The sequence below is a fragment of the Varanus komodoensis genome, unplaced genomic scaffold (genome assembly GCF_004798865.1).
Source record: "Varanus komodoensis strain SLA01 unplaced genomic scaffold, ASM479886v1 scaffold31, whole genome shotgun sequence".
NCBI classification, from domain to species: domain Eukaryota; kingdom Metazoa; phylum Chordata; class Lepidosauria; order Squamata; family Varanidae; genus Varanus; species Varanus komodoensis.
Genome location: NW_025335780.1, coordinates 7,080,671 through 7,106,993, shown reverse-complemented (window position 1 = coordinate 7,106,993; position 26,323 = coordinate 7,080,671). Strand labels below are relative to the sequence as shown.

The following is a 26,323-nucleotide window of genomic DNA, read 5'->3' as shown; positions in this document are numbered from 1 at the left end:
CTTCTCCGAGGGTGACTCAGAGTGTGGCAGCGAGGGAGCTGGGCTTCTCGGTGGTAGCCCCATTTGATTCTGGAATGCGCTCAGATCTGACGTGTAGGTGGTACCGATATTGTCCTGAAAAAAGTGAAAATGAGATGTTTGTTTCCTGTAATGGTCAGATGAATCTTCCCTTGCCCTCCCCAGGGGATGTGGGGCAAGCCCCGGACCCAGCAGAGCTCCAACTGTGCTTCAGTTGGGAGACAAGTGCCCCTGGGGGTGCGGCCACCTCCACGGATGTCAAAGTCATTGACGTCACCCCATCGCTTGACAGTTGGGGGGTTATCTGGTTGCCCACATCATTCCATTCGCCCAGCCCTGTTTCGTAGCACTAGCAAAACTCTGCGGCTGCGCTCTCTTGTTTCCCCCAGCTGCAACAGCACTTCAAGCATATGAGAGGCATGCTGGACCACACGGTGACTTGACCACTCCTAGCATTCTGTCTGCACAGTGCTCGGCAGGGTCTTTCTGGTTTTCATATTTCCAGGATGTTTCTAGATTTGTGCTATGAACAGCCCATGTGAGCAAGTGTGCCTTGAAGCTGGATCTATTCCATAGAATATCAAAGCAATTTGTATTGTTTCTTGTCTAGGAAGGGTAGAGTTCTGGCAGGAGCACAGATCCCAGGGAAAATAAACACAACAGAATTGGGAAACTTAAGACCTGAGAACAAAATCTGGCCTCCCTGGAGTTCCAGTCTGGTATCTCTTCTCCTCTCTTCTCTTCTCTTCATTTTATTTATTTTATTTTATTATTTTATATTTTTATTTTATTATTTTATATTTTTATTTTATTTATTTTTTATTTTATTTTATTTTATATTTTATTTTGTTTTATGCTGGTTTCCAAGTTTCTGAGTAGTTTTCCTCCCTCTTCCAAGAGGTTGACCAGCCTTTCCTTAGGTATAATTGCTTGTACTAGGAGTATTACACAACCATATTCTGGCATTCTGGCCCCAGTCTGTATCCATTTACGCCCATGCTCTTTGCCTCTGGGACTGCCCATAACTGGGATGTGGCCTGCCAAGGTGGAGTTTCTCCTAAGCTGAATTCAGGGCTGAAGCCAAAATACTCCCCTGCCTGCCTGCCTGCCTCAAAGAGGCTGGCATTCCAGTAGCTGCCAGCAGGTATCAAAAAGAGAGATTTGGGGATGTCTAATTCAGCAGCTAGCTCAGCTCTGAGAACTTTATGCATGATTCAGGACTGGCCTTTCATTGTCGTGTAGTTCCTTGGGATTCCGAGCTGTTGTGTAAAGGTCCCAACTTGATACTTCTGCAATTACGTTCTCTCGCCAGCAATGCCAAGAGCAAAAGAAGCAAGAAACCAGGACCTGATCCGCAAAAGTCACATCCAAACTTGCAGCACCTTTCCACTGCACTGACATCTCAGTCGTTAGTCCACTTGTGTTTGGAGTCTTCCAAAGAGCATGCCAGAAGTATTAACTTTTTCTCCACTGCTCAGCTACTCAGATTCAGTCGTACTATAAGAAAATTTGCAGCATGTACTGGCGTGGATTAACTGCTATTCTGATTGCTCAGAGAGCCTCATGTGTTTTCCAGATGTGAAGTACTTCCCATTGCATTAACGTTTGAAGACCAGCTCTGTGGACTCGATGGGGAAGTGGGTGGCTACCAAGGACAACGCCTTACTTGTATCCCCTCCAGAGATGCTCCCCTGGTGATGTTGTCTGTCTCTTTGTCCCCAGTGGAAGACCCTTTTCTTCTCCCAGTCCTTTTAGTCCGTCTTTCTTTAAAAAAAAGTGCCATCCCTTTTGGATATTAACTACTGTCATTGCTTTGCTTTTATTTTATTCAGCAGCTGTTTTTAATTGTTTTAGTTTTTAGTGCTATGTTTTCTTATATGTTATAGTTTTAAATTCTCTGCCGTGAACTGCCAGAGAACATTGGTTTTGGAACGGTGCAGAAACCCAAGAAATAACTACATATCAGAATAGCTGTGGCATCCAGCTTATGCTCAATTATACTCCGTTTTCCCTCCAGGAAATATTAATGGCCTCCTACCTGCCCTCACAGGTACGCAATCTCAGTATTCCTATTATCAGGGAACCAGAGGTTGCAATCCAGAACAAACAAAAATGGCTAAAACAATAGTGACTATCAAGCTGAGTTACCCACAGCACTTCTGCTCTTGATCTCAGCTAATTTCTGTTTTCAGATCCCTTTGAGTTTATTGTTAATTCTTCATTCCACTTATCTGTATGTACTTGACAGGAAGATCTTATCTTGAGCTGAACCAGAGGTAGGTTGAGCCCCTAATTATCCAAGGGCTCTTTTCCCTCAACCTCTGATTAACCTTTGAGTCAATGTAAATAAATTGGCAACTGAAGTGAGCTGAAGGACAACTATTGCTAGGTAACTGATCATATGAATGTGAATGATTTTACTTAGGTTAGACCCCTCTTTCTTGCCTCTGGACCAGGCGGTTAAGTTCAGCACCTGTTTAAGTAGAAAAGCTATTTTCAGATATGCTTTCCGTTCTTGAAGTGGTACACAGTCTATTTATTACCTGTAATACATGTCTCTTCGTGCAAACAGATTTGGCAGCCTCCCTTCTGGGGACTTTTTATTATAATATCTATCTCGCTATCTATCTCTCTATCATCCATTTATCTAACCATCTATCTATCTAGATTTGGTTCTAGCCTTAACGAAGGCACAAGGTGGGGATCAGTTGGCTAAGTCTATACTCTAAGTCACATCTGAATATTCTTTTTCTGTGCATTTAGGTAGCAATTATGTCTTGGTGAAGCTTGGACATTTATTTAGGGCAAGTAGTTGGTGCAAAGTATTGTGTTCACACGCTTACAGTGTACATTACTGAGTCCGTGAAGGTAGCATAGGTTGTCAGAAGTGTAAATGTCTTTTCGATGTGGAGGCATGAGAATCGATCTTTTCTGTGGACTTCCTTGAGTGCCACTCACATAAAATGCTCTTAAAAGGTTTTGTGCATAAACCTGAAAATTCATTTCCCCTCAGATGGTTTTATTATTCATTTAGTTACCTTATTTGACCCTCTCTTCTTCCATTTTCAGTAGTCTTCTCTTCCACTGATGGTTCACTTACGGCCTTGCTTTTCTCAGGATGCCACCAAGCAAAGCACTGAAGGTGCATCTCCTACTCATTTGCCCTAGGTCTCCACAAAGCTGAGGAGGAAGATTTTGCCTTATAGGGATTAGATAGCAGCAGACGTAAAAGAAGCTCTTAACACATTCCCCTATTTGCAAAGAAGTTCTGGTGAGCAATTAGGGAGGCTTATCAATGCAAAACCAGAAGAAATAAAAGCATGTTTTTCTCCATCTACCAAACACATGCATCCATGCTCTGCCTTGTGCAACCTGGCCCAGATCATCTTCCACCAGGTGTAACATGTGCAGGTTGGGATGAGAAAAAGCATGCATGGGCCCAAGTCATGGATGCTTGTTTACTAGGGCAGGTGGGTTAGATATATGTTGGATTCTTCATATGACTTCCACAAAAAACTCCTTACCAGTGTGCCCTAAAAGTTGTCCTTGTACAATATCCATATCTCTTGTGGCTGATTCACTAATTCACGCCCATAATTTAACAACCCTCTACCAATATTATCTTCATTGAAAAGGATTGTCTTTAAGTTGACATAGGAGGATATGGGAGTTAGATGTTTGCAACAAACTGTGGTGGCACATTCACACACACACACACACCACACACACACTCGTCATCAGTTGAAGAACTATGGAAAGAAAAGTCTCAGTAAATTCAGGATACTGAATTTCATGGTAAGAACCTGTGTCCCTCCAAGGGTTCTTGTACTCCAACTCACATCAGTCCCAGCATCCAAGACATTTGACAACTGCAGTTTCTCCTCCTCTGATACGTAGTCTAGGATACAAGCACATTGTGATGAGAGAGCGCACTGTCTCGGTTTTGATGCTGCATGCCAGTGAAACCTGTTGAGTCAGGTGATTCCTTTTCCTGCGTCGTCACATTTGGGGCATTCTGAAACCTCCAAATATCAGTTGTCAGTCTGTGGAGTTTAGGACAATTTGCATGTTCAAACAGCTCCCCATCTGAATAATTCTGCATTCACAGTCGTGTAACACTTTATTGGAAACAAATCATTTTGATAGCCAAAGTCACAATGAACTGAGGTCCTCACATTATCGCCAATTTCCTTACTAAGAATTTACTCTGTGGAAGCACCCTGCGGGGGCAATCTGCCAGCATTCCCTCCTGCCTTTAGTATTGGAGGAGATGAGCTTTGCATGGCTTTCATGCAGCATCCTGGGCCACATAAGATGTGTGAGGCTGCATCTCCAGTGTGCTTCCTTGGAAGTATTACAAGTAAGTGTGTCCAGGATTGCAGCTTTAGCATGAGCTTTGTTCTCTTTTTTTCATGACTGTAAAGACAGGGACTGCAGCCAAGAAATTAAAAGACGCTTGCTCCTGGGGAGGAAAGTTATGGCAAATCTAGACAGCATACTAAAAAGCAGAGACATCACCCTGCCAACAAAAGTGCGTATAGTCAAGGCTATGGTTTTCCCAGATGCAATGTATGACTGTGAAACTGGACCATAAGGAAGGCTGAGTGCCAAAGGATTGAGGCCTTGGAATTGTGGTTCTGGAGGAGACTCCTGCGAGTCCCTTGGACTGCAAGGCGATCAAACCGGTCAGTCGTAGAGAAGATCAACCCTGACTGCTCTTTAGAAGGCCAGATCCTGAAGATGAAACTCAAATACTTTGGCCACCTAATGAGAAGGAAGGACTCCCTGGAGAAGAGCCTAAACAATAGATGGCAAAAGAAGAAGAGGACGGCAGAGGATGAGGTGGCTAGATGGAGTCACTGAAGCAGTCGGCATGAGCTTAAGTGGACTCCGGGGTATGGTGGAGGACAGGAGGGCCTGGAGGAGTGTTGTCCATGGGGTCACGATGGGTTGGACACGACTTTACGACTAACAACAGTGCAACAACCTGCCCTGCAATGGGAGGCCGTTCTCATTCAAGGGAGGGATTACTCATTTGGTTGCTTGGGTTACACATGGTATACTAAATTCCAAAGTGCAAAGAGTGTGGTTTGAAGGAATCCTAACCATCGTTTAAATGGTGAATGTATCTTCAGGCTATATGGGCCTTATTGTTTGATGATACATGTTGGTAGCACAGTGATCATGGAATGCTAGATTAAAAAGAATGCTGATGTAATGCTGATTCTGACTACCTGCAGGGCTTGGGAAGCAGGAGTTGCATTTGCATACTGTCAAATAGCATTCACGCACCTTGTGTCAAGGACACCTGCATCTATGCATATTCAGAGGTGTGCAAGCACATTGCAGTGGACTCTTGCAGACTCGCTTTGGACATGCAGTGTCCCTTGCTGCGGTGTTTGTGCAAAAGGTGCTCTTGGAATATCTAGTGCTGCCACATCTGCGGCAACATGTGCTGATCAGCCCCTCTTGAAGAGGATAGTAGTGGAATTGAGAAATACTAAAAACCCAACAACTAAAATGACTAAGGAACTGGACCATCTTGCTTAAAAGTGAGGGTTCAAGAGCTTGGTTCCTCCTCGCTGAGAAAAAATAGGCCTGCTTGAAAATGGGCTGGGAGGTTGTAAAACTGATCATGAAGTGGGGAAGATTCCTCCTCCTCCTCGTACTCCTCCTCCCTTTCCTCTTTTGTGATGTTCGAATTCAGGATCACTCAGTGAAACTGATTAGTGGCAGAATCAGTAAAAGCAAAGGAAAAAAAATCATTTAATTTGTAGCATTTGCTTGCATAATTTGTGGTGGTGGTTTGAGGCTTCTTTTCAAAGAGAGGACAGAGAAATTTGAAGAGGATTGGTCTGTCGATGGGTATTTCCCATGATAATTAAATGGAACCTCCAAATTTGGTGATGATGTCTATTTCGGGAAACTACGAGTCAAACAGCAGGAGATGTTATTGCTTTCGTATCTGCTGTGTGCATACTTGGCAGTTCCTGCCTAGCCACTACTGGAAACAGATGAGCAGAAGCCCCACAGGATGTCTTCGTTAGTGGGCTGTACCATTTCTGGTTGAAGGTGCAAGGATGCACATTTGATTGCTCTTCCCATAGAGGTAAGGCATAGAAAAGGCTTAGTTTAGCCTAAAACCTTCATGCACTTTATGCAGGAGAGCATTCAGACTAGGGACACTTGACATTCTTGGGGATTGCCAGGCATCCTCGACAGAAACGACTTGGCTTGGCTTTATGGAAGTACGATGGTTTGGTATATATTATCTTAACGTGTATATTGTTCATATAATTTTGTAGACATAATGTGCATTAGCATGAATTGTTTAACTCCCCTTACAAGGTAAAAACTGGTCACAAGTCCACGGAATCCACGTAACCCAGAAGAAATGGATTCAGGGTTGACAATGGAATCTGCAGGTGGGATTCATAGAAACTCTTGGGGATTTCTCCCAACATTCCTAATTCAGTCTCTGAAAAGAAACGGGTCAGCCACAGATAGTATCAGTTGCTAAAGACATCTGTTTATTTGGTTAGGCCTAAGTTTTCACTGAAGTTAGCAACATATTACTTAATTGGGAGCAAATATGGTGTCTCACTTATCAGCGGATTCTTAGGAAACACAATTTGCAAAAGTGTGCTTGTGTTCTTTAATCACACAGTTTTAATAACTCACTTTAGCAGAGCAGGCTGGATGCCAAAGGGATCATGTTATTCTCTAAGCATTGGAAGGTTCTGTCCCTGAAATGAGAAAGAAACACACCCATGAATTTGCAGAACAGATTTGGGGTGTTTCCAGATGAGACTTGGTCATGCAATTGCTTTAGCTCATTCATGGAACTTTACAAGAGGTCCAGCCCTGTTTTTTAACTGTAACTCTCATGTATTTTCCCATCACTTCTTTCTTCCTTTTTCACCCCCCCCCCAAAAAAAGTGGGGGTGGTTGGGGATGAAAAAGGAAGAAAGAAGTGGAGGAAAGAAGTAGGAGGAAAAGATAGAATGGCTGCACAATCGTTTTTGACTGGTAGCACTCAGAGCTTTCCACCTCAAAGCACTTTTGATGTGTCTATTCTTCAAAAGGACTTTATTGTTACTATTACTCTTACATGTATACCCTGCCTTTTCCCCCTTTACAAAGTATCTAAGTCCTCCTCTTCTGCATTTTATAATGTTGTTTGAACCCAGTCACTGGCAGTCAGCGTACTGTTGCAATAGTCCAGCTGGGCAGCTAGGATGAATTCATAAATTACCATAGGATAAATTTCCAGCAACAAGAGGGTGCCACCTTCTTGTTTCCTATTTTGTATCGGTTCAGTGTAATTCCTGTCTTCCTTTGATTTTGCTAGCTGTCTGAAATGTACCACCAACAAGGAGGCATGCACATTTACAAAATAAATGCCAATTAATCCCATGCATGGGTTTTAACACGTAATGATAGAACAAAGGCAAGATGGATTTGTGCAAGTGCCAGGGTGGGAATGTTCAAGAAAGTAAGGAATAAACTGCACTTTGTTTAGTAAAGTACGAGGGACTGAATAGAAGTGCTTTCTGTGGGAAAACACCACATATTTAGGAAACAGAGAGCATTTCATGGAACTGTGGAGAATTAAGCAAAAGCTGCATTAGCCATGATAAGCTAAATGGCACTTATGTTTGGACCCCACATCAGGCAAGAGTACAGATGAACACTTGCTTTCAACGGGTCTTGCCTAAGCGTTGCTAAGTGTTCTAGCCTGCTGTTGGTCAGTTCCTGCCCGATTCAAGTTTCAAGCATTGGGATCTGTGAATGAGAACAGAAAAATGGATATCACTGTTGATCTGCGATCCTGCTAAAGGCCAGATGGCAGGAGTCTTCCACTCAGCAGCTGCCGTGCTTTTCTGCCAGCCCGTGCTGACTTCTGTGCACATTGGCCTGTGGGGAGGCATTGTGTGTGAATCATCCTACAGGACCTCCAGTAGGATCTTGAGAATCCGCTCGGACCGTTTACCAGTGCAGGGTGGCGGTGTACACGTGACTGCATCTCCATCCCTTGTTAGCAAATGATGGGTGGGTACGTGGGCTGAAAGGGCCTTGCACACCGGCTTGCAGGAACACTTCTTGGAGGTCTGGTGTACTAGTGCTTTAAATGTGCAGCTTGCTTCCCATCACAGCTTGTTGTGAGAGGCTGGGAGCGAGTGATGTGCCCAGTGGCCGAGCAAGGCTGTGAACCTGCATCCAGATGCAGCTCCGGGGTCTACTGGGGCTTACCTTTGCTGGCAGGAGAGCTTTATTAAGGAACCTTTATGAAAGTGGATTTGGCAGAGTGGAGTGGGCTAATGCCAGATTGCAGGCAGCCAAGAGGGGAGACAGGCAGGAAGGGGAAGACTTTAGAGAACTGATTCAGCAAGCAGCAATAATCAGTATCATCAAGGAGCTTGGAAAGGGGAAAAGCAGTGATGGGACAGAAGTTGCAGAGGTAGGTAGCATCCAGGTAAGCCTGTTACAACTTCTGGCACTTTTGTTTTTTTAGCAAGTACGAGCCAGTGATCTCAAATGGTGAGAAACTGCTCAGACCACAGCAAAATCCCGACAGTTTTCTTGCAGCAGTGGATGCGATAATGTGGTCGGAGTGGAGGAATTTGGGCAAGAGGAGTGGGGTTGTCTGCTCTGGCCCCTTTTCTTGCCTTCCCCCTCCCCCAGTCCCAAAGCCTGGATCTATAGAAAGGATTTTGTGTGATTATGTCATCGACACAACAGAATTGCTCCAGTGCAGGTCTGCAGTGCAGCAATTCCTGGAGATGGTCCAGTGTTAATGCCTTCTAATGATGAATGGAGTAAGGGACCAGGAAAGAACAGTGTTAACATATTAATGGGATGGAAGGAGGTTATTATCTCTCTCTTTTTTTTAAATCTTGTTCGTTTATAACATTGTTACTAATAATATGCAAATCCAAATGCTTAAAAAAGCTTTAGTTAAAGTATCAGGCAACATTAGCTACCGACATGGTGCTTAGCAGTTACATTATGCTGTATATTGCTGAATAAGTAACATGGAAAGTGCACCACTTTTCTGATCTCTCTTTTTTGTGGAAATTCCATTAGAGGATAAACTAGCCGGATTGTGGGTTTTGGGGGCTTTTATTGTTGTTTGGCTGATTGTGTAACCCTATCTTCAGGCAACATCAACTTGCTTAAGCATTTCTTCCATGGTTGAAACATTTGCTGTCATTTTCTTGTAATTATTTGGTCTTTGCGGTTATGCTTGTTGGCATTTTGGATGTGTGTTTATGAACTCTTGGAGCACACTGAAGAGCTTCTGTGTGGCCACACTTGAAACAAAAGCTCCCCTAATTTCAGTGTAATTTGCTCAGCAGCTGTGCTGCTCTGAAATAAAACCCGGAAATGTTCAAAGAACGAATAGAAATGTAGCGTGCTCCTTTCCCCCCCATCCCTAGTGCCTTTCTCTGTCTTTTTCCTCAGAAAACATAATGAGCAAATAATGCAGGATGGAAAAATACAACTTTGATTCTTACAAATTTTCAAAGCGATACTGCAGGGGAGGGAGAAGGAACGAGGAAGACTAGTGGTCCTCAGAATGAAGGCCTACGTGGATCTTAGGTGTTTCGACACAGATTTGCTCTGTCTGTCTGTCTATCACATGATTTGTATGTTACCCTTCATCACAGAGATCCCAGGGTACTTTACCACTGGGGCTCCTGCAGAAGAAACCTAATAGTTTGGGTGGGCAGATCTGAAGGCACAGGCTCAGCCAGGTTCACAGAAGACAATGGAAAATGGTCTTCCATTTTTATATTGAGTTTGGCTTTAGCTGTTAGGAAGTTAAATCCCTCTGTACTTGTATGCCTGTGTGTTAGTTTTAGCCAAAAGGCCAATAGTTTAGAAGTCACAAGTTTAGCTATAATATAGAGGCCAGGAAGTTCCTTGGGAAGCCGGGGCATTTTAAAGTTCAGCAGAAGGTCAGAGGAGGAGAGAGAAGAATGGTAACTCAGGCAGTAAAAATTTGGTCTGCAGAAGTGAGCAAGAAACTGCTCTCTTGTTGGATGGAGTTTGGAAGTGAAAAATATTTTGCAGTATATATGCCCAAAGCAGAGAGAGGAGGAGAGAAGTGAAGAAAGGAGAAAGGAGAGAAGAAGGAAAAAATCAAAGCTGCTGAAGCTGGAGACCAGGTTTGCAGAACAACTAATGATAATAAGATGGTGTTTGGAAGGAAACTGCATGAGAAATGTTAGTTAAGTTAGTTGGATGTGCTTATCTCCAGTCATTTTGGTACCGTATTGCTGTTAGGACTGTTGTGGGAGGCAGAATCCATTCAGATTGTAAAACTTCATGTATTAACATTATTCTTCAATAAAAGCTTAGTGCTCTACTTTTGAAACATTGTGCTCCTTTTGGGTGTGGGACTTGCCCAGTCCACATTGAACAGCCAAGCCCTACACTACCTAAAATAGATACCTGAAACCCAGAGAGTTTAAGCCTGATTTGGTGGAAGCAACCGGAGAAATAAAGCTTTCTACCTGGTGGCAGTAGAAAAAGTCACAGGAAGAGAAGGAGACAATGAACTGTTGTTGTTGTTGTTAGTCGCGAAGTCGTGTCCGACCCATCGCGACCCCATGGACAACATTCCTCCAGGCCTTCCTGTCGTCCACCATTCCCCGGAGTCCACCCAAGCTCACACCAACTGCTTCAGTGACTCCATCCAGCCACCTCATCCTCTGCCGTCCTCATCCTCTGCCGTCCTCATCCTCTGCCGTCCTTCTTTTGCCATCCATTGTTCCCAGCATTCTGTACACACACTATTTTGCTTGTTCTTCCTCCAACTTTTGGAATAGGCCATTGACGGTCCACGGCAAGGCATAAAACAAGAGCTGTGTTTGGGCTTTCCCCTTCTTTCCCCCATTTTGCTTTCCTCTGGCGATTCCCCGTTCTCTTTTGGAACCCATGGGAAGGAAATTATGCTCACCCTCTTCCTACCGGCATGAATTCCCACTCCTCACATGGTGGCATGACTGAGGGGCTGCAGCTTCAGTGCCTGCTCCTGCCCAAGCAAGGCATGTTTTCCAGTCCCCCCACCCCCTGCTTGCCTCTACTGATGTCAGATCTCCAGTATCAGGTGAAGCGGCTTTGGGGCTTTGCGAGGAGGCCAAATAAGAGATGGATGGACTCCATAGAGGAAGCCACAGCCTTGAATTCGCAACAGCTGAGCAGGGCTGGAATGGATGGGACATTCCGGAGGGCTTTCATTCATAGGGTCACCATAAGTCAGCGATGGCTTGATGGAACATGACGGTAACAACAGGAGGGACATTTGTGGTCGGATCTGCTTCTGTGGATCGATCTCTCTCCCATAGGCTCTGGCCTTTGGCGATCAATTTCATAGCAAAACCAGTTGAAACCCTTTGGGCTGGATTTCTGTATGAATAGTTTTTACCAATTTGGATAGCTGGCATCCGTCTTGTATGGGAGATAATGTCTTGTTCATGCTGTTCTTAAGGTAATGTGTATGGTGTATGTATCACTTGTCGCAGCAGGAATAAAGCACACTAGTTTTTCCTTTAGGAATCCAGGTTTTAATCTCATTTAACTCGTTGAAATTTATGCTGGTACAGTTGTCAAAATAAGGTTAATTTACTTATATTTCATTAAGTGGTGTCAGCCTTCTTTCTGCTCTTTTGTTTCCCAAGAAGCCTCTGGAAGTCATAAGGTCATTTATTGGGAACAGTTCTTTCTTGATGATACCGGTTAAGATGCTTTTGAGTTTTAGGACTTCGTGTATTGCTTGGGATTGTGCCATGGGATGGGGGGAACCACCAGTGCTGTCAGGTCCATGTTACCACAGTTCCAGGGCCTGTGGGCAGCATTATGGAGAATAGAAGGTTTGGTGAAAGGTCAAGTCTTGTTTATGCTGGCTTAATACTCTCTATATCCAAGCCCCCCTTTCACTGGGTGGATGTGTACTTCTAGAATGTAAGCTAAATTTGGTGAAACTGCAACTGGGGACCACAAAAATGTTGGCTCTTAGAAGGACTCTGTTTTTGCTTTTTATAGTGTCAAACAAGACAAGTCACAAATTTGGCCAATAAATAAAGGTCTGGCAAGACGATGCGAGCATGGTAAAAAGAGATGAGAGCTGTCCTTTAATGGTTATTGGCTTTATACATTTATTTATACCTTGCTGTTCCCTGAAAAAGGTGCTCAAGAAAATTTACAGAGATAAAAAATCCCCAATACAAGTGCAAGAAATACTCTAAAGGCATTTTTTAAAAGGAGATGCAACAAGAGGCAGAAGAACACAAGAGTAAATACTTGGGGGAACAATACAGATTTTTTGTTGTGGTTAAAAGTGAGCAAAGATGTAGCCTGAGAAATTTGTTTGAGGGGCGTGTTCTGCAGCCGAGGTGCCACTCCAGTAGGCAGCCTTCTGACTTCTGAAGGAAGGAGGCACACAGAAGACAGCTTTGGTGGGAGGTCCGAACTGATGGGGAGACAACTCTTCCAGCACCCCCTTTCCCAAACTATTTCAGGTCATATTGTTTGATACAAGGCTTTTGACTTCAGCTTGGATACTCTGGTTACCGATGTCTTTAAGAATGGGTGAGATACAGCAAGTCCCATTCAATAACCTGTCCCTTGCATCCTGAACCAGCTCTTGTTTCTGAATGGTTTTCTTGGGCAGTCCTTTTCAGTCCTGCCTGGATATTACCAGAGTGTGCATAAATGTTTGACGTTTGATGGCACAAAGAAAAATTGAATGGTGGGGAAGGGTTGATAAGAACAGCTTGTTTGCAAAGTTGCTATTTAAAAGAAGTTGCACCCAGGAACCTGCAAGTAGTCTGTGTATTGACAGATACACACACACACCAACCATCACATCTTACACATAATGTTGTGGTGTGTTATTTTATGTATTTACTGAATTTATTTCTATAATTCTCCAAAATTAAGCACAACAAAAGAGCAGCGTACACAACAAAAATGTTGCCACAATAAAGCACACAATTAAACAATATAAAGAATGGCAGAAAGTATCCAGTAGGCTGCCCTGGTGGGTAGCAATGTACATTCTCTAATGTTGTCCCACTCTGCTACTATAAAATCCCTCTTTTCTGTGGTTGTGCCCATGCCTCATTTCCTTAACAACGATCTATATCTGCCCCTCTCCACTCCATTTTAGAGGTCATATCAAGCTTGCTTTCCCTTCTGTTCAATGTTTCTCACTACAGCTTGGGACCAGTTGGCTTAAAGCTGTTCACTGCCGCCATGGTCCTGAATTCAAGGGCTGCACCAAGCTGATGCTTTAACTCTTCTGTCTCCTGGGCCTGGACCTTTTGTCAATTTGGTGATTCTTCTGGTTCACTAGGAGGGTTTTGGCAGCCATTTGCTATCTTTTGCTTTGAGCAATTCGCACCTCGACAGGTATGAGGAGTGTCTGCCTTGGACATTTGCTTGACATTCAGGAGAAATACCTATTCATAGATAAAAAATCTTTTAATTATTTAATGCTGAAGAGATGAATGGGTGATTGCTGAATAAGACAAGGTTTCCTGCCTTCCTTGGGTAGCGCTTGAATGTTCATCAAAGAGACATTTTCTGTTCTTGTAGTGGAACTGTCCACACAGAGCAAGACATCATTTAAACTTGTGAGCCGTCCTGAGATGCTGCCGTGAAGGATGGGATACAGATGTTTTAAATTAAATTAAATTAAATTAAATTAAATTAAAATGTACCCAAAAGCAGGCTGTGAGGGGACAGCCATTTGGACTGTTCCAGAGAGCCAGTTTCTGGATGAGTGTTCCAGAGAGCCAGTTTCTTGAATGCAGGTGCAGTGTGTAGAAGCACATGGTAAGGACAAGGATGCAAGATGGGCTTTCTTCTGTAAGTGGCTTCTTCATTCCCATTCCACCAGGTGCATCTTGGTCAAATGAAGAAACAGAAGTGATCCCCTGTGTGGTCAGAAGATGGATCCAGAAGATGTTAAGAACTATAGGCCAGTTTCCCGCATCCCCTTCCTGGACAAGTTGCTTGAGTGGGTGGTTATGAGCCAATTCCAAGCATTTTTGAATGAAGCAGATGGTCTAGATCCATTTCATCAGGTGTCAAATCCAGCTTTGGAAGAAAACTGTCTTGGTTGCCCCATGGGTTGACCTTGGCTGAGTGGAGATGGGGACTGTGATCTAGAGCTTTCCTCTCAGACCCATTGTCAGCTTTCAGCATAATCAACCATGAGATTTTTCCAAGAGTTGGAGTACTACCATGCAGTGGTTCTGTTCCAATTTTGATGGTTGATTCCAGAAGGTAGTGCTGCAGGATTAATGCTCTGCCCCTTGGCAGTTTTCCCAAGGGATGCTGCAGGACTCCATTCAATATCCTGTGCTTTTGAACATCTGCATGAAATTGCTGGACAGGTTATCTGGAGGAAAGAACCAAGGTGTTACCAATACAAGGATAACGCCCAGCTCTCTCTCTCCTTCACAACAAACTCAGGTGAGGCCGTGGGTTTTCTACATCAGTGACTGGGCACAGTAATGGACTGGATGAGTTGAATAAACAAACTTAATCCACATAAGAAGGAGGTACTATTAGTGGGTGGTTCTTCTGTCTTTATGAGCTTTCTGGGGTGAGAGAGTGTATCCCAGAGTATCAGAGCCATAGTTTGGAGGTAATCTTGGATGCGGTGCTGTCCTTGAAGGTGCAGGGGGCCTCATTCATCTGGAATTGGATAACTTGCCCACAGTGGTAACCACTGACTTACTGAAATTGCTGCAGCATATTGCATGTATTTGGAAAGGATCTGGAACCAGCAGTTCCAAATAGGGCAGCATGATTGCTGGGAAGGACTGACCAATGCTTTCATTGCTTTATGATGTACCATCTTCCAGTCCATCTCCAGGGCAGATTCTAAGAGCTGGGATCAGCCTGCAAAGCCCTCAACGGCTTGGGACCAGGCGACCGAAATGATCATCTCCTTCCATACGTGGCTGCAGCTCCTCAGAGCACTCGCAGAGGGCCTTCTCGCAGTGCCCCAGCCCAGCCCAGCGAGCCAGTTAGCCACCCCGGTTCTGGAATGCTTCACCCAGAGAAGCCCTGGTGCCATCGCTGTAGTCTTTTCGACACTGGGTGGCAACTTCACATTTTCTCAGGCTATGCAGCCCTTCAGTTTTAAAAACGGCTAGCAATAGTCAGATTGTTGCACTGCTGGTAGTGTTTATCTCAGTTACTAGTTCAGCTTTACTCTGTTTGAAACTGAAGAGTTTTGATATTACCTCCTGGCTGTGCTATTTTATTTCTGAGCCTGAAGCTTTGCCTTGCAAACCACCCAGAGAGCTTCAGCTACTGGGTGGTCTAGAAATGCAATCAATAGGTAAGGTGCGGATCAGAGGTTTTGCAACCGGGATTAGGTGGTTTGATACAAAGGCAGCAGTCGCATTGCCAAGGTGCTCCTTCCCAGCACTGCCTATTTCTGCCTGCATGTCAAGATGTGCTGACTGATATGGAACAAATTGGTTGAAAACAAGATTCTGGGATGGTATAATCCAAGCCCTTTCTTTGTAACCTGGTAACAAATGGTAACTCTGCTGTTAGCTGGCATGGTCCTTTAAGACCTGATCGCAAGCATGCAAAAGCTAGTGCAGGGCATGTAGCTTCCTTGTAAAGTGCTTTAAGCACTTGGGGTCCATTGCCCTGGTCTTTCTTGTGAAAGGGTTGTAGGACAGGCCAGTACTGATCAGGCATTGGACCTGGCCTTGTGCTGCAGCCACAGGGTAGGGCTGTTGTTAGGATAAAAGAGGGGAACATCGTGTGCTTCCCCGAGGAGAGGTCACTTAAAGGCCTGAGGTCAGCTGTCATCTGTCAGGCTCGAACATTACTCCTGTTCGTCTTAAGGGACCGGGGTGCTGTTTGAGGCTGACAGATACTGGCTTGGCTGATGCAGTCTAGCGAGGCCATGGCTGATTTAAAATTGCAGGACATCCCTCTCTTCTGCATTGCTATCTGTATGTCTCTAAGGTGCTGCTTTAGTTTCTTTTTGCAAATGCTTTTTAGATCAGAGAACCACTCATTGTCCCTATAAACTATTGGATGAATGATCGTTTGTAGTTCAGTTCTAGGATCTTGATCAAAGATTTCAAGTGCCTGAATGAATGCTTAGAAGATTGGCTGAAGATCTCTTCATAGGAAGCAGTGGATTCCATCCAGGGCAGTGGGATTTCTTTGACGCTCTGAGCACAACAGAAGAAAATGTATGCAAAGTACATTCCGGCAGATTGTGGGGCTGGCTTTCAGGAAGGGATGCCTGTTTTGGAGGCCTCTCCTGATTCCCACCCCAGATGCGATGTGACAGAAATAGAGCTAGGCAGAGTTCCAGCTTGCATACATTCATAGGTCATGACCTGAAAGGTGCCGAGCTTCATCCTGATTTAGCAGTGGGAACCCTGAGACGGGAAGTTGCCTTGTTTACAAGAAGCAGGGCAACCGCAACGGCAAACAAAGCTGAAAGGTTCCACTGCAGCTTTCGTTATGATGAGCAAGCGAGGGTGCTGAATGCGTGGTGTCGAGAATGGCAGCGGGACACCGTGTTGACAGTGACAAGATGCGTGGCCGCCGAACTGGCTGCCTGAAAGAATGTCTGTGTGAAAATTCGTAAAAACATTCTTTTGTTTTTCAAACTTTCGATGGCTGAGGCACAGTTTTGCCCTTGATTAAAACTGGAGATGTTTGAAAATGGATTACTTTTGGGGTCTGGAGGGGTAACCATCGCCTGCCTTGGAAGGAGACAAACTCTCCTGTGTGTTCCGCTTTGTTCATTGATCTGGAGCATGGCTTGTGACTGGAGGACAGACTCGGTCACTGACTCTTGCAGAAATACCTCTGGGCATCTCACTGAAAGTCAGGTATTTCTCCTGCATCTTTGCCTGGGGCGTGATGGAGTGATGCAGAGATGTGGCAGAATTCCCTGGTCCCATTCCCAGTAGCAGCCTTTTGAAAAGAGGCAGTGCCAGAGCAACGAGAGGAGAAGGCTATTGCACTGGCCTGGGGATGCCTTTAATTGCTTGTTTTCTCATGCACAGCAGTTTACTTGCTACCTCCTGATGTGTCCAGGTACACCCACTTTGGGGTTTCTGATCCGTGGGGTACGAGGAAGCAGGGGCAACCAAATGGGTCCCCACATTTCTCCTTGCTGTGCAGCATGTGATGCTGACTTTTAGGCGCCTGGGGAGCAACCTGCTTCCCTTCCAAACTTGAAAGAATTCAGCAGGGCAGGGGCAGGGACTGGGCAGTTATACTTTTTGGTTTGGTGCCTAAAACCAGCCCGAAATTGTGGACCCCTATGCAAAGCTGACTGCAAAGTGATGCTCCTTCTCAAATGGATGCAAATATTTCCCCTTTCCTGCAGGGATTATGTTGTTAATAGAGAGTTTGATGCTGGAATGAGCAATTATCAGCCCTAGTTCTGTGAGCCGTCCCGAGGCTATGTAGCAAGGGGACGGCATATAAAAACGTTAAATAAATAAATAAATAAATAAATAAATATTAGTTCAAGAACCCATTTTGCCCTTCAAAGAAGTCTCTGGTTTCAAGTCCCTTTTGATTTCTTATATATTGCTCATTGTTGACATTATTTTTTAGCAATAAAAGAACCTCCTCTTCCCAATCCTACAGGCTATAGGACAGGGATATCCTAGTGAAGCCAGAGGGAGGGCCAGTGTGGTGTAGTGGTTAAGAGCACGGGACTGGGACTCAGACTGTCTGGGTTCTAGCCCCATTTCGCCATGGAGCCAACTGGGTGACTTTGAGCCAATCACAGACTCTCAGGCCAGCCTACCTCACAGGGTTGTTGTTGTGAGGATAAGACTGAGAGGAGGAGGAGATTTGCGTAAGGTGCCTTGACCTCCTTGAAAGGAATAAAAGTTGGGATATAATTATAATACATAAACAAACCTCTGTTTTCCATATTTTCCCACCTACTCCTTCCTTCAGGTCACTGAAATGAATTCAGTTCTACATAGTAAACCATTTCAAGTTATTGCTTAACTAATAGTAATGCTGATTTGTGCCTTATTGTGGGAGACTCTGAAAGAAAAGGAAAGAACAGGGCAAAGGAAAGAGGGAATATAAAAAGAAAGGATGCTAAAAACTGAATCCCAGCACAGGGGTGGGAGTGCAAAGGAGTGGGTCGTACAAGAAGAAGGATCATTTCCTCCATGCCTCAAATCTTCCAATAGTTTGTAAATTCTGCCAGACATTTTGGAATGTTTCCTCCCTCCCATCTTATGTAAATAATTCATTCAAGAGAGATCCGAAGGCCACTTTGTGAAGCTGCTCACTCCCGAGCAAAGCAGAGAGATGGTTAAAAGGGCAATTAAGCCCACCTTGCAGTGGATTTCCTCCTTTCCTCCTTTCTAGCAAGAAAACCAAAATAGCACAGTGCAGCTCATGGGACGGGAAAAAGCAACCATCTTGTGGCATCTTGGAGCACAAAACAGATCCACCTCAAACACCAAGTAAGAAAGAGAAACAGTGTGATGTTCATATCGGTGTCCACTGATCTGTGAGGGAACCTTCTGGATCATCTTTTGTGTACGAAAAGAGCACTCTCCCCCTTCATTTTGGAGTACGAAACTGTGGATGTTCCCCACTTGGGTCAAGGGGAGGATATGGCCCCAGGTGATGCATCTGCTCTGAAGGAGACAGACTGCGTTCGTGCATGAACTTCCGTATGCCAGTGGTGAATGTTCTTTGTGAGCAAGAACAAGCGAGGCATTGTAGCCAATGATTTGGCTTGCGATGCCGTGAAGTATTAGGGAGCCAACAACAAAAATGGACCTTGCAGAGGGCCAGTGTAATCATGGCCCCATAGACTGCTTTCTCACGAGCCATCTCCCTATTGCCATGGGAATGGATGGGGGGATAGACCCCATGGCAACACCCCAGTAATGTTTTTCCAGACACAAGCGCCCCAGTTGATGCGATCTTCTATCCATGGACGCGACCACGTGAGGTCCCAGTATTTTGTTTTTCAACAATCCTGCGCATGCCTGCCCAGAGTCAACTCTGCAGTATGTGTGTAGAGGTCCATCTACACAAAGAAATTCCAGCATGAGAGAGCAATCTTGCGGTCTGTGAGCAGAACCTCCATTACTGAAAGTGTCAGTCCATCCAAAGCTCCTGTTTTCTCTTGTCGACAGAACAGAAATCATGAGAAGGCAAGACTTGGAGTATTTTTTGTCCATCTAGGGAAGCAAGAACTGTAGTTTTCTTCCATCACTGCTAACTGGGGGCATGACATGTTTTCCAGGCATCTGTTGCCTTTTTCTTCTTGCCCAGTGTCATCTTCTACCCTTTCCCAAGTCAGAATTCCAACCTTGGGAGAGGAATCTGCTGTTGGAGGAACTTCAAGCAGGTTCATAGTCAGGTTGCTGTCTGCCAGATCAGAACTCTGTTTCCAGTCTTGTAGGATGAGATCTGCATCCTCAGGTCCCTTGGATGCTGTCAGGTCCATAAGGTCACTTCTTAAGCACTTTGCTTAATCAATTTAAGAACATTTTGATTGGCAGAGCACCATGTATGTGTTGCAACGGGCAGTACATTTTAAAAAAATATTTGCATTATTTTTAGGGTGCAAGTACTTACAGGTGCTTTGGGAGGGTTGCTGTGTCTGAAATGTGATCCATAAAATCAGTCAGTCCAGACATGCAAACTGCAAGGACCATCTTGAACAGGTGTTCCCTCTTGAGTGTGAAAGTGTAGCGAGTGTGTCTGCTAAAACATTTGCTGCAACAACTGTGCATCATCTGAAAGACTGATCTTTTCCCCTTTTCATATATGCAGACTTATGTAGATGTAATGGAATAATTCAGTCATGTCTGGCACAACTAGCCCTGCAGCTGTAAGTGACCAGGAACTGCATGCAGGTGATGGGCAGACAAGCATAAAGAATTCTTTTTTCTGTAGTCATGGAAGAAACCAAGTGGGCTGCTAGGGGGGAGAAGCCCTGCCCCTCACTCCCACCTGTGCTTATCATGGAAATGCACTGGGCCACTGTGGAGAGGACAGGGCATCTCCAGAGGCCCAGAAGTACTTACCTGGCAGCTGCGAAAGCAGCCATTTTAATTTTTCACAATGTCCCAGAATGGGGCTACAGTGGTTGAGTTGTACACTTGTTCTACACCAAAGATGTGCTGTGAATAACCTCTGCCTAGTGGATATGAATTAGTATGTGTCGAGGTGGGCACTATGCAAATCATTCTGCTAACTTGTTTCTGGAAACATATTTAATGGCAGAACGAGGGGGAGAAAGGACTCTCCATTTTCTAGTTCATCAGCAAACCTTTCATATGTATGTTCACCTTAATCGTGAGCTGGTTGCTCAACCATAAATTCAGTTTCTTCCTTGCAACATGAAAATGGCCAGGACTTGCCACTCAGGGCTTTTGCAGATGCAAGAAAAACAGGGTTTTCAAAGTTCTTTACATGTCTTTATTATGGGACCTAATAAATTCTAACTATGGAGTGGATCCTTTTGGATTCAGTGAACTGACTTCTTGGTAAATATGGGTAGATCCAGACTGTACTATATTCAAGTATACTAGCCAATGAAGCTAGTCTTAGTCCAGATTCCTTCAGTGCGCAGTTCAGGTCCAGTTGATTCTAGACTGTACCTTTAGGATAGGTGGCTGCTTCTGCATTTCTGGCTCTTACAAATCAGGATTATTCAGGTCATTGTAAAGCAGAGATGTACAACACCAGGAAACACTTTCTGTTTAAGCTCGACTAACGTGGGTCACATTACTAACCTAATGGCCAAACGTGGTCTGAGTCAGATGTTTGTTCTAGCTTCTGAGAAATTGCATCGACTTTTTGCTAAAGTTGGAGTCAAGGACGGCCTCTTTAGCCCCAGTGGAGCAAATTCTGCAGTTTACAATCCATGCAAATTGCAATTTGCATGAATCAGGGCTGACTCATTGGATTGGAGTTGTTCTTGTTTTTGACCACGAAGTTGTAGAAATATCAGAGCATCTCACACTTCATCTTGGCCATCTTGACTCTTAACTCAGATTTGTGCAGCATGTGGGACCTCCCTTCGTGACTGACGCGAATTTGCAGTGCAGTAACCCGGATTTTGTGCAAGTTCGGCTGTTTGCAGCCCAGGTGGAAAAGGAAAGCCGTGTGCTGGCTCACCTCACCTTGCCTCATGTCAGGCCAACACCCGTGCAAGGCTGACACAACATAATTTCTGGGCCTGACTCAAGAAAACCCAGTGGATTTTCATTTCCCTGTCAGATTCTTCATGCATCTACTGTTCAGTCATGGAGACAACCATGTTTCTGCCCGTGTTCCTTTTCCAGTTTTGACTACCTGGAGGCACGCAGCCCTGTGAAGACATCTTTGGAAAGACATCTGAAAGGAGCCTGAAATGAAACTGCGCCCTGGAGGCCCCAATCCTCTCGTAAAAACGTTGTGTGCCCCCTTTGAAGCTAGTGGGGTTTAAACCACCAGGCTTCCTGTGATCCACACTCTGCCATTCTGGTCCAGTTTTATTTTTCTCATGTTTTTCCCTTTGTTTAGTGCCAGCAAGTGCTTTACAGGAACAAATCTGGAGATAGCATTCCTCTCACCAGCAAATTGGGGAGGGCAACCTGGCAAGCTCGAAATCTCTCTCTGTGCCATTTATTTTAAGTGGTGTCTGGAGCTGCACGCGGGAGAGAGAACATGATCTGGCAGCAGCGCCCACCCTGCTGGTGCAAGGACACTGGGAGGCAAGGAGAACTGGGCTGAACGTGTTTGCTAACCCTCTCGTTGGTAGATGGACAGCGGACCATGGAGCTCCCCCTCGCTAAACCTGCAAAGTGGGGAACATTGCAAGCATATTCCAAAGAGCAGAAAGCTAAATCGGATAGATCGCAACACGTCAGCGTTGCCCAACTTCTGAATTAATGGTTTAATCATACGAAAATTGCCTCCATGCCCCGTGACGGCTGGTTGTCCCAAGGTTTTTGCATGCAACTGGCCAGCGTGTTTACTCTTCTGGAGCGTGTTTACTCTTCAGAGCAGCACTCAGCCCTCCCCGCACCAGATCCCACAGGGATGCTGCCAAAAACAGCAGCCTCATGTTTGTGCGCTCCTCTCCGCCCACCCCCTGATGTTGTCACAGTTTGCATTTTTGTGCTCTCTCTCTCTCTCTCTCTCGCTCTAGTGCATGCCGTTGGTGCACGGGGGCAGGGAAATGCCCCCGGGCACGCAGTAAATTGTGCAAGTTATTAGTGGGAGAGGGAATCTTGACACTGGTTTAGATGTGGCCTCGCTTATTACAGCCATTAGGGGGCACTTAAACTGAAATTTTGTCCTTGCTTCTCTCCTTAGATTTCCACCAAAAATAAAAAAAATAACAAAGAATAGAAACGGAAAGAGAGCGAGAGAGAGAGAGAAGGGTAAGAGACTTGTTTTCTCTCTTGTCTTTTTCCTGCCAAGTCAAGAAAAGGTGCCTGGAAGATCACTTGGCAACCCCTCTCAGGTCCCCGCTTTCCTTCCTGTGCTGCACCCATTTATTTATTTTTTTCCCTCTGTCCTTTTAAATACATTCTCCAAGCATTGCTCCAAAAAGTTTAGGCACATCATGTTCTATAAGAAAAGCAAAACCACGCTTTTGAAAAGGAAACTGAACTTTCTGCAGTTGCCTAATTGTCCTGGGGGGTTCTTTTTATTCGACAGACTCATTTGTCTGGGTTAACACCCCTGGGGCTGCTGGGCTGAGTCACTGCTCTCTTCCTAGCATAAGATTTGCATGAAGGTGCCTAACTCAGTACTGTCTCTGGGCTGGGGCCCCAGTGCTGTGAGATTCTCTTTGCATGGGAAAGATGCTGTAGGAACCCCTTCAAGTATAAACTGTGTCATAACGAAGGCATTTCACCAGACATTTCTGCACTGGGCCCTGGATACTGCACACAGCGCTGCCCAGTCTGTGTACTGAGTTCTGTACAGCCTGTGTGCTCTGCCGATTCTGTGTGCAGAATTTATTCTGCGATTTATTCCGCGTCATACTGAAGACATACTTGATAATCGGCAGAGCATAGCAGTGAGCTAGGATGGTCTCCAGTTCAGATTTTGCCTTGACCATGAAGTCAAGCTACTGCTGTTGCTTTCCACCCCTAATGTGCAATATGAAGACAATACCGGATTACCGTGAAAGACTGTTATAACGGAATGTGTCATCATCTTCTGATAAACAAAATGTGCCATCTGAACAGGAAACATTCTTTGGACTTCTTTGTCTTGCGTGGAAATCTTCTCTGTGTAAGAATTAAAGATACGGCGTGGCCTTTTCCATCCATCGATTTCTATATTTAAAGGCTTTTAGGGGTGGGATTTGTCTGAATCCCGTCCCCTACAAATGTCTTGGTATGGCTTACATTTCTAGGGGGGTACGTGATGGCCAGTTTGTGATGTTTCTCTCCATGATGTTAAGAAAAGGTGTTGCTAAAATGGGGCAGTTGTGTGTTGCTGATCAACAGTTTCCTGTCCAGTCATTTCCTCAGCACCAATTATTTCATGTAGTTGCTTTCCCACCCGTGGGGCAAAACATGAAGGTATGGAACTGAGTGATCAGATTCACAACGGAGAAGAACGGGATTCAGACAAATCCCACCCCTCTTCAGAGGCATCACAGAGCTGGGTGGGCTGGCCCCACCGCTGCCGACTGAGTGCCGCCATGCCTCACCACTGTGTGGCTTGGAAGACACCACATGTGGGGTGGAGCTTTGACATGCGAGGAGGGACCTGGGCCCAGTCAACATCCCCTTCATGTGGTGGAATCCTGCATGTCTACAACCCTCCCGGTGCATTCCAAATGTGCGTCATGCATTGAGGCAGGAGGAGCCCAGAACTAGCAGCCCTCTACATGCATTCAGACATGCACGTGGCAGGTATCTTGTCTGAAACCTTCCAACAGTTCCGTAGTTCTAAAGGTTGTGTAGAACAGGGTTTTAGCAGGTGTGGTTTTGCCCCCTGCCAGCCCTGTATGACAGAACCTACAAGCAAACACTCCTTGGACGAACGAGACCTAGTCTTTAGGATCTGATTCAAAATCTCACACAAATAAATCAGCCGTGCCTTCAATATCACTGATCTGCCTGCCAACCCGTATGAATGCTCTATAAAGATGCCATAACATTTGGAATTTTGCATTTTCAAGGAAATATCCAATTTAATGGTTGCCCTTTTGTTATTTTTCTGTAAATATAGCGTTTTATGGGCCTTCCTCAGTTTTAGCTACTGGAGGGTAGTGTCTCCACAGTTGAAAAACGTCACTTCCACTGCTTGAGAGAAATGCTTGCTATGTTCTGTGTGAAATTGTTACTGCATATTTTATTACCTTAAGTCATTAGCTTATTTGCTGAACCCGTTAACTCAAACAGAAGTTCCACTTGTTGCAATACGCCTGCTACAGGTTTCATGAGCTTGCTCATAAGCAAAGTATATCTTGAACCAGGCAGCGCCAGTTATAATTCCACATTTATAATTAAAACAATTCTTTTGTGCCTTGATCAAAAATGGTATGAGGGTTTTCATAGACAAAGCAGCTTCAGAGCAATCCTGTGAACTAAGCAGGAAAGGAATGAACGAGTTGTCCAAGATCCTCTGGACTCTGCTTTGAAACTTGCTCTGCGTCTCACTGTTCTTCATTTGCTTTCTATTTTTTGTGGTTATTGTTGGTTAGAGTTTTACAGGTTCATACCAGTTCCTTAAGCTGGGCTTGGAAATGAATATGCCTTAGTTACAGTGGCTGCCTAGGAGAGAATCGAAACCTCTTCAAGCATTCTAGCTGCAACTGAAGTTTCTGGAGCATCCTTAATGACTGGCCCACAACGGCTGCATTTCATTGTTCTAACTGGGATGGGACCAAAAAGATACGGCATTCAGGGGAAATCCACCTTCCCTAGTCAAATCAGTAAACCACCTAAAGGTAAGGTAAAGACCATCCTGGTCTCCAGCAATATGCCCAAAGACTGTGCCTGGATGGTTAGCAGAGCACAACTCCATCCAGGAGAAGTGGTGGATCTCAGTCCAGATCAGAAAGTTCCATGACCCTTGTCTGGATTATTATGTGCAGCTTCCGTGCACACATGTCTCGAGCATGTGCATCTTGCTCTATGAGCTTCCTGCTGTGGTGGCTTGATCACATGGGGGGAATGTGCAGCCAGTCGCACATGATGTTCTGCCCAAGGATGGATGAGGTTTCCAAGGCAGTTCCCTCTGTGCTTCCTTGTCCTCGCCTCACCCTTGCCCTCTTAGTTCCCTCCTTCCTTTGCCTCTGCATCAATTGGCAACAGCCTTTTTCATAATTTAAAAAGCAGGCTCTGAGGATGTGCTCAGCCTGTGTTGCTCATCCGCTTCTGCTACACAGCTGGCCGACTTGATGGAGAAAAGGCAAGGAGACGTGTGGGTCTCCTGCACAATCCAAACACACAGGGAAGGAGGAATTGAAATGGGCAGCAGGCGGGGCTGAAGCAGCCGTGGCGATGGCTCCCCGTCCACTCCGATGCAGCATTTCCTCCAGCCCATACAAAAATGGAAATGCAAGGCCATCTGTTGTTCGCTCTGCTCCTCCTGGAAGTCAACATGGCTTTACCCTGGCTGGGTATGAGAACTTTTCCAGAAATGTCAAAGAGCCGCAGATCCCACCCTTCACCTTAGGGTTGGGACAAACCCTAAGGAACGCCATCCCTCCGACATTTGCAGGCTTCCTTTCATGCCTGGCCTGCTCCCGCAGAGTGGGCTGAGCCAAGAGGACGTTCGTGGCACTGTCGGAATGAAGGCTGCACAACTGGCAGCCTTCCACGGCGGGCGCTGTAGCCCAGACGATGGACGAGGGATGCTGCTAGCAGCTGTGTGGGGCTCTCGGGAATGGGGGCCCTCACCCCCTCCAGCAGCGACCCCTTCCTTTGGGGCTGCTGCAAGTGGTGTGGAGGTGGACTCCATTCCTGGTGAGCGTCCCTTGAGCTGGTCACGCTCGCCAGGGACTCGGACTCAGGGCCACTGCAACGAGGGCCGGAGCCGTGGGAGCCAGCCCCGGGGCGTCTGGCCGATTCCTGCCCTCGGACAGACGGCATCACTGCTACGTGTCGGGCGGCCTGTGCAAACTGCCCTGGGCACAGCAGGGAAAGCAAGGCTTTCATCTGACAGAGGCCCCCGTCTGGTGCTGATGTTGGAGGCCGGCACAGCAAAGGAAAATCGGAGCTTGCCCGCCCTGTAGGAACGTCCCTTAAGGATGCGAAAGCGGGCTCCTCCACCGAGCTGCAGGGGACTG

General features: G+C 45.5%; 1 protein-coding gene across 5 annotated transcripts in view; it reads left to right on the top strand.

Annotated features, from left to right (window-relative positions):
• Positions 1-26,323, top strand: part of KLF12 (Kruppel like factor 12) — a 225,014-nt gene that overhangs the window by 15,294 nt on the left and 183,397 nt on the right. The window contains exon 1 of one of the 5 annotated variants that reach the window (XM_044437798.1): positions 13,960-14,505. The exons of 3 other annotated variants lie outside the window; for them this stretch is intronic. In XM_044437798.1, the coding sequence (XP_044293733.1) occupies positions 14,365-14,505 (141 nt within the window). In that variant the 5' untranslated portion in view covers positions 13,960-14,364. Of the gene's footprint in view, positions 1-13,959; positions 14,506-26,323 lie in introns of those variants that run through there. One more of the 5 variants, XM_044437796.1, reaches the window with a different exon arrangement.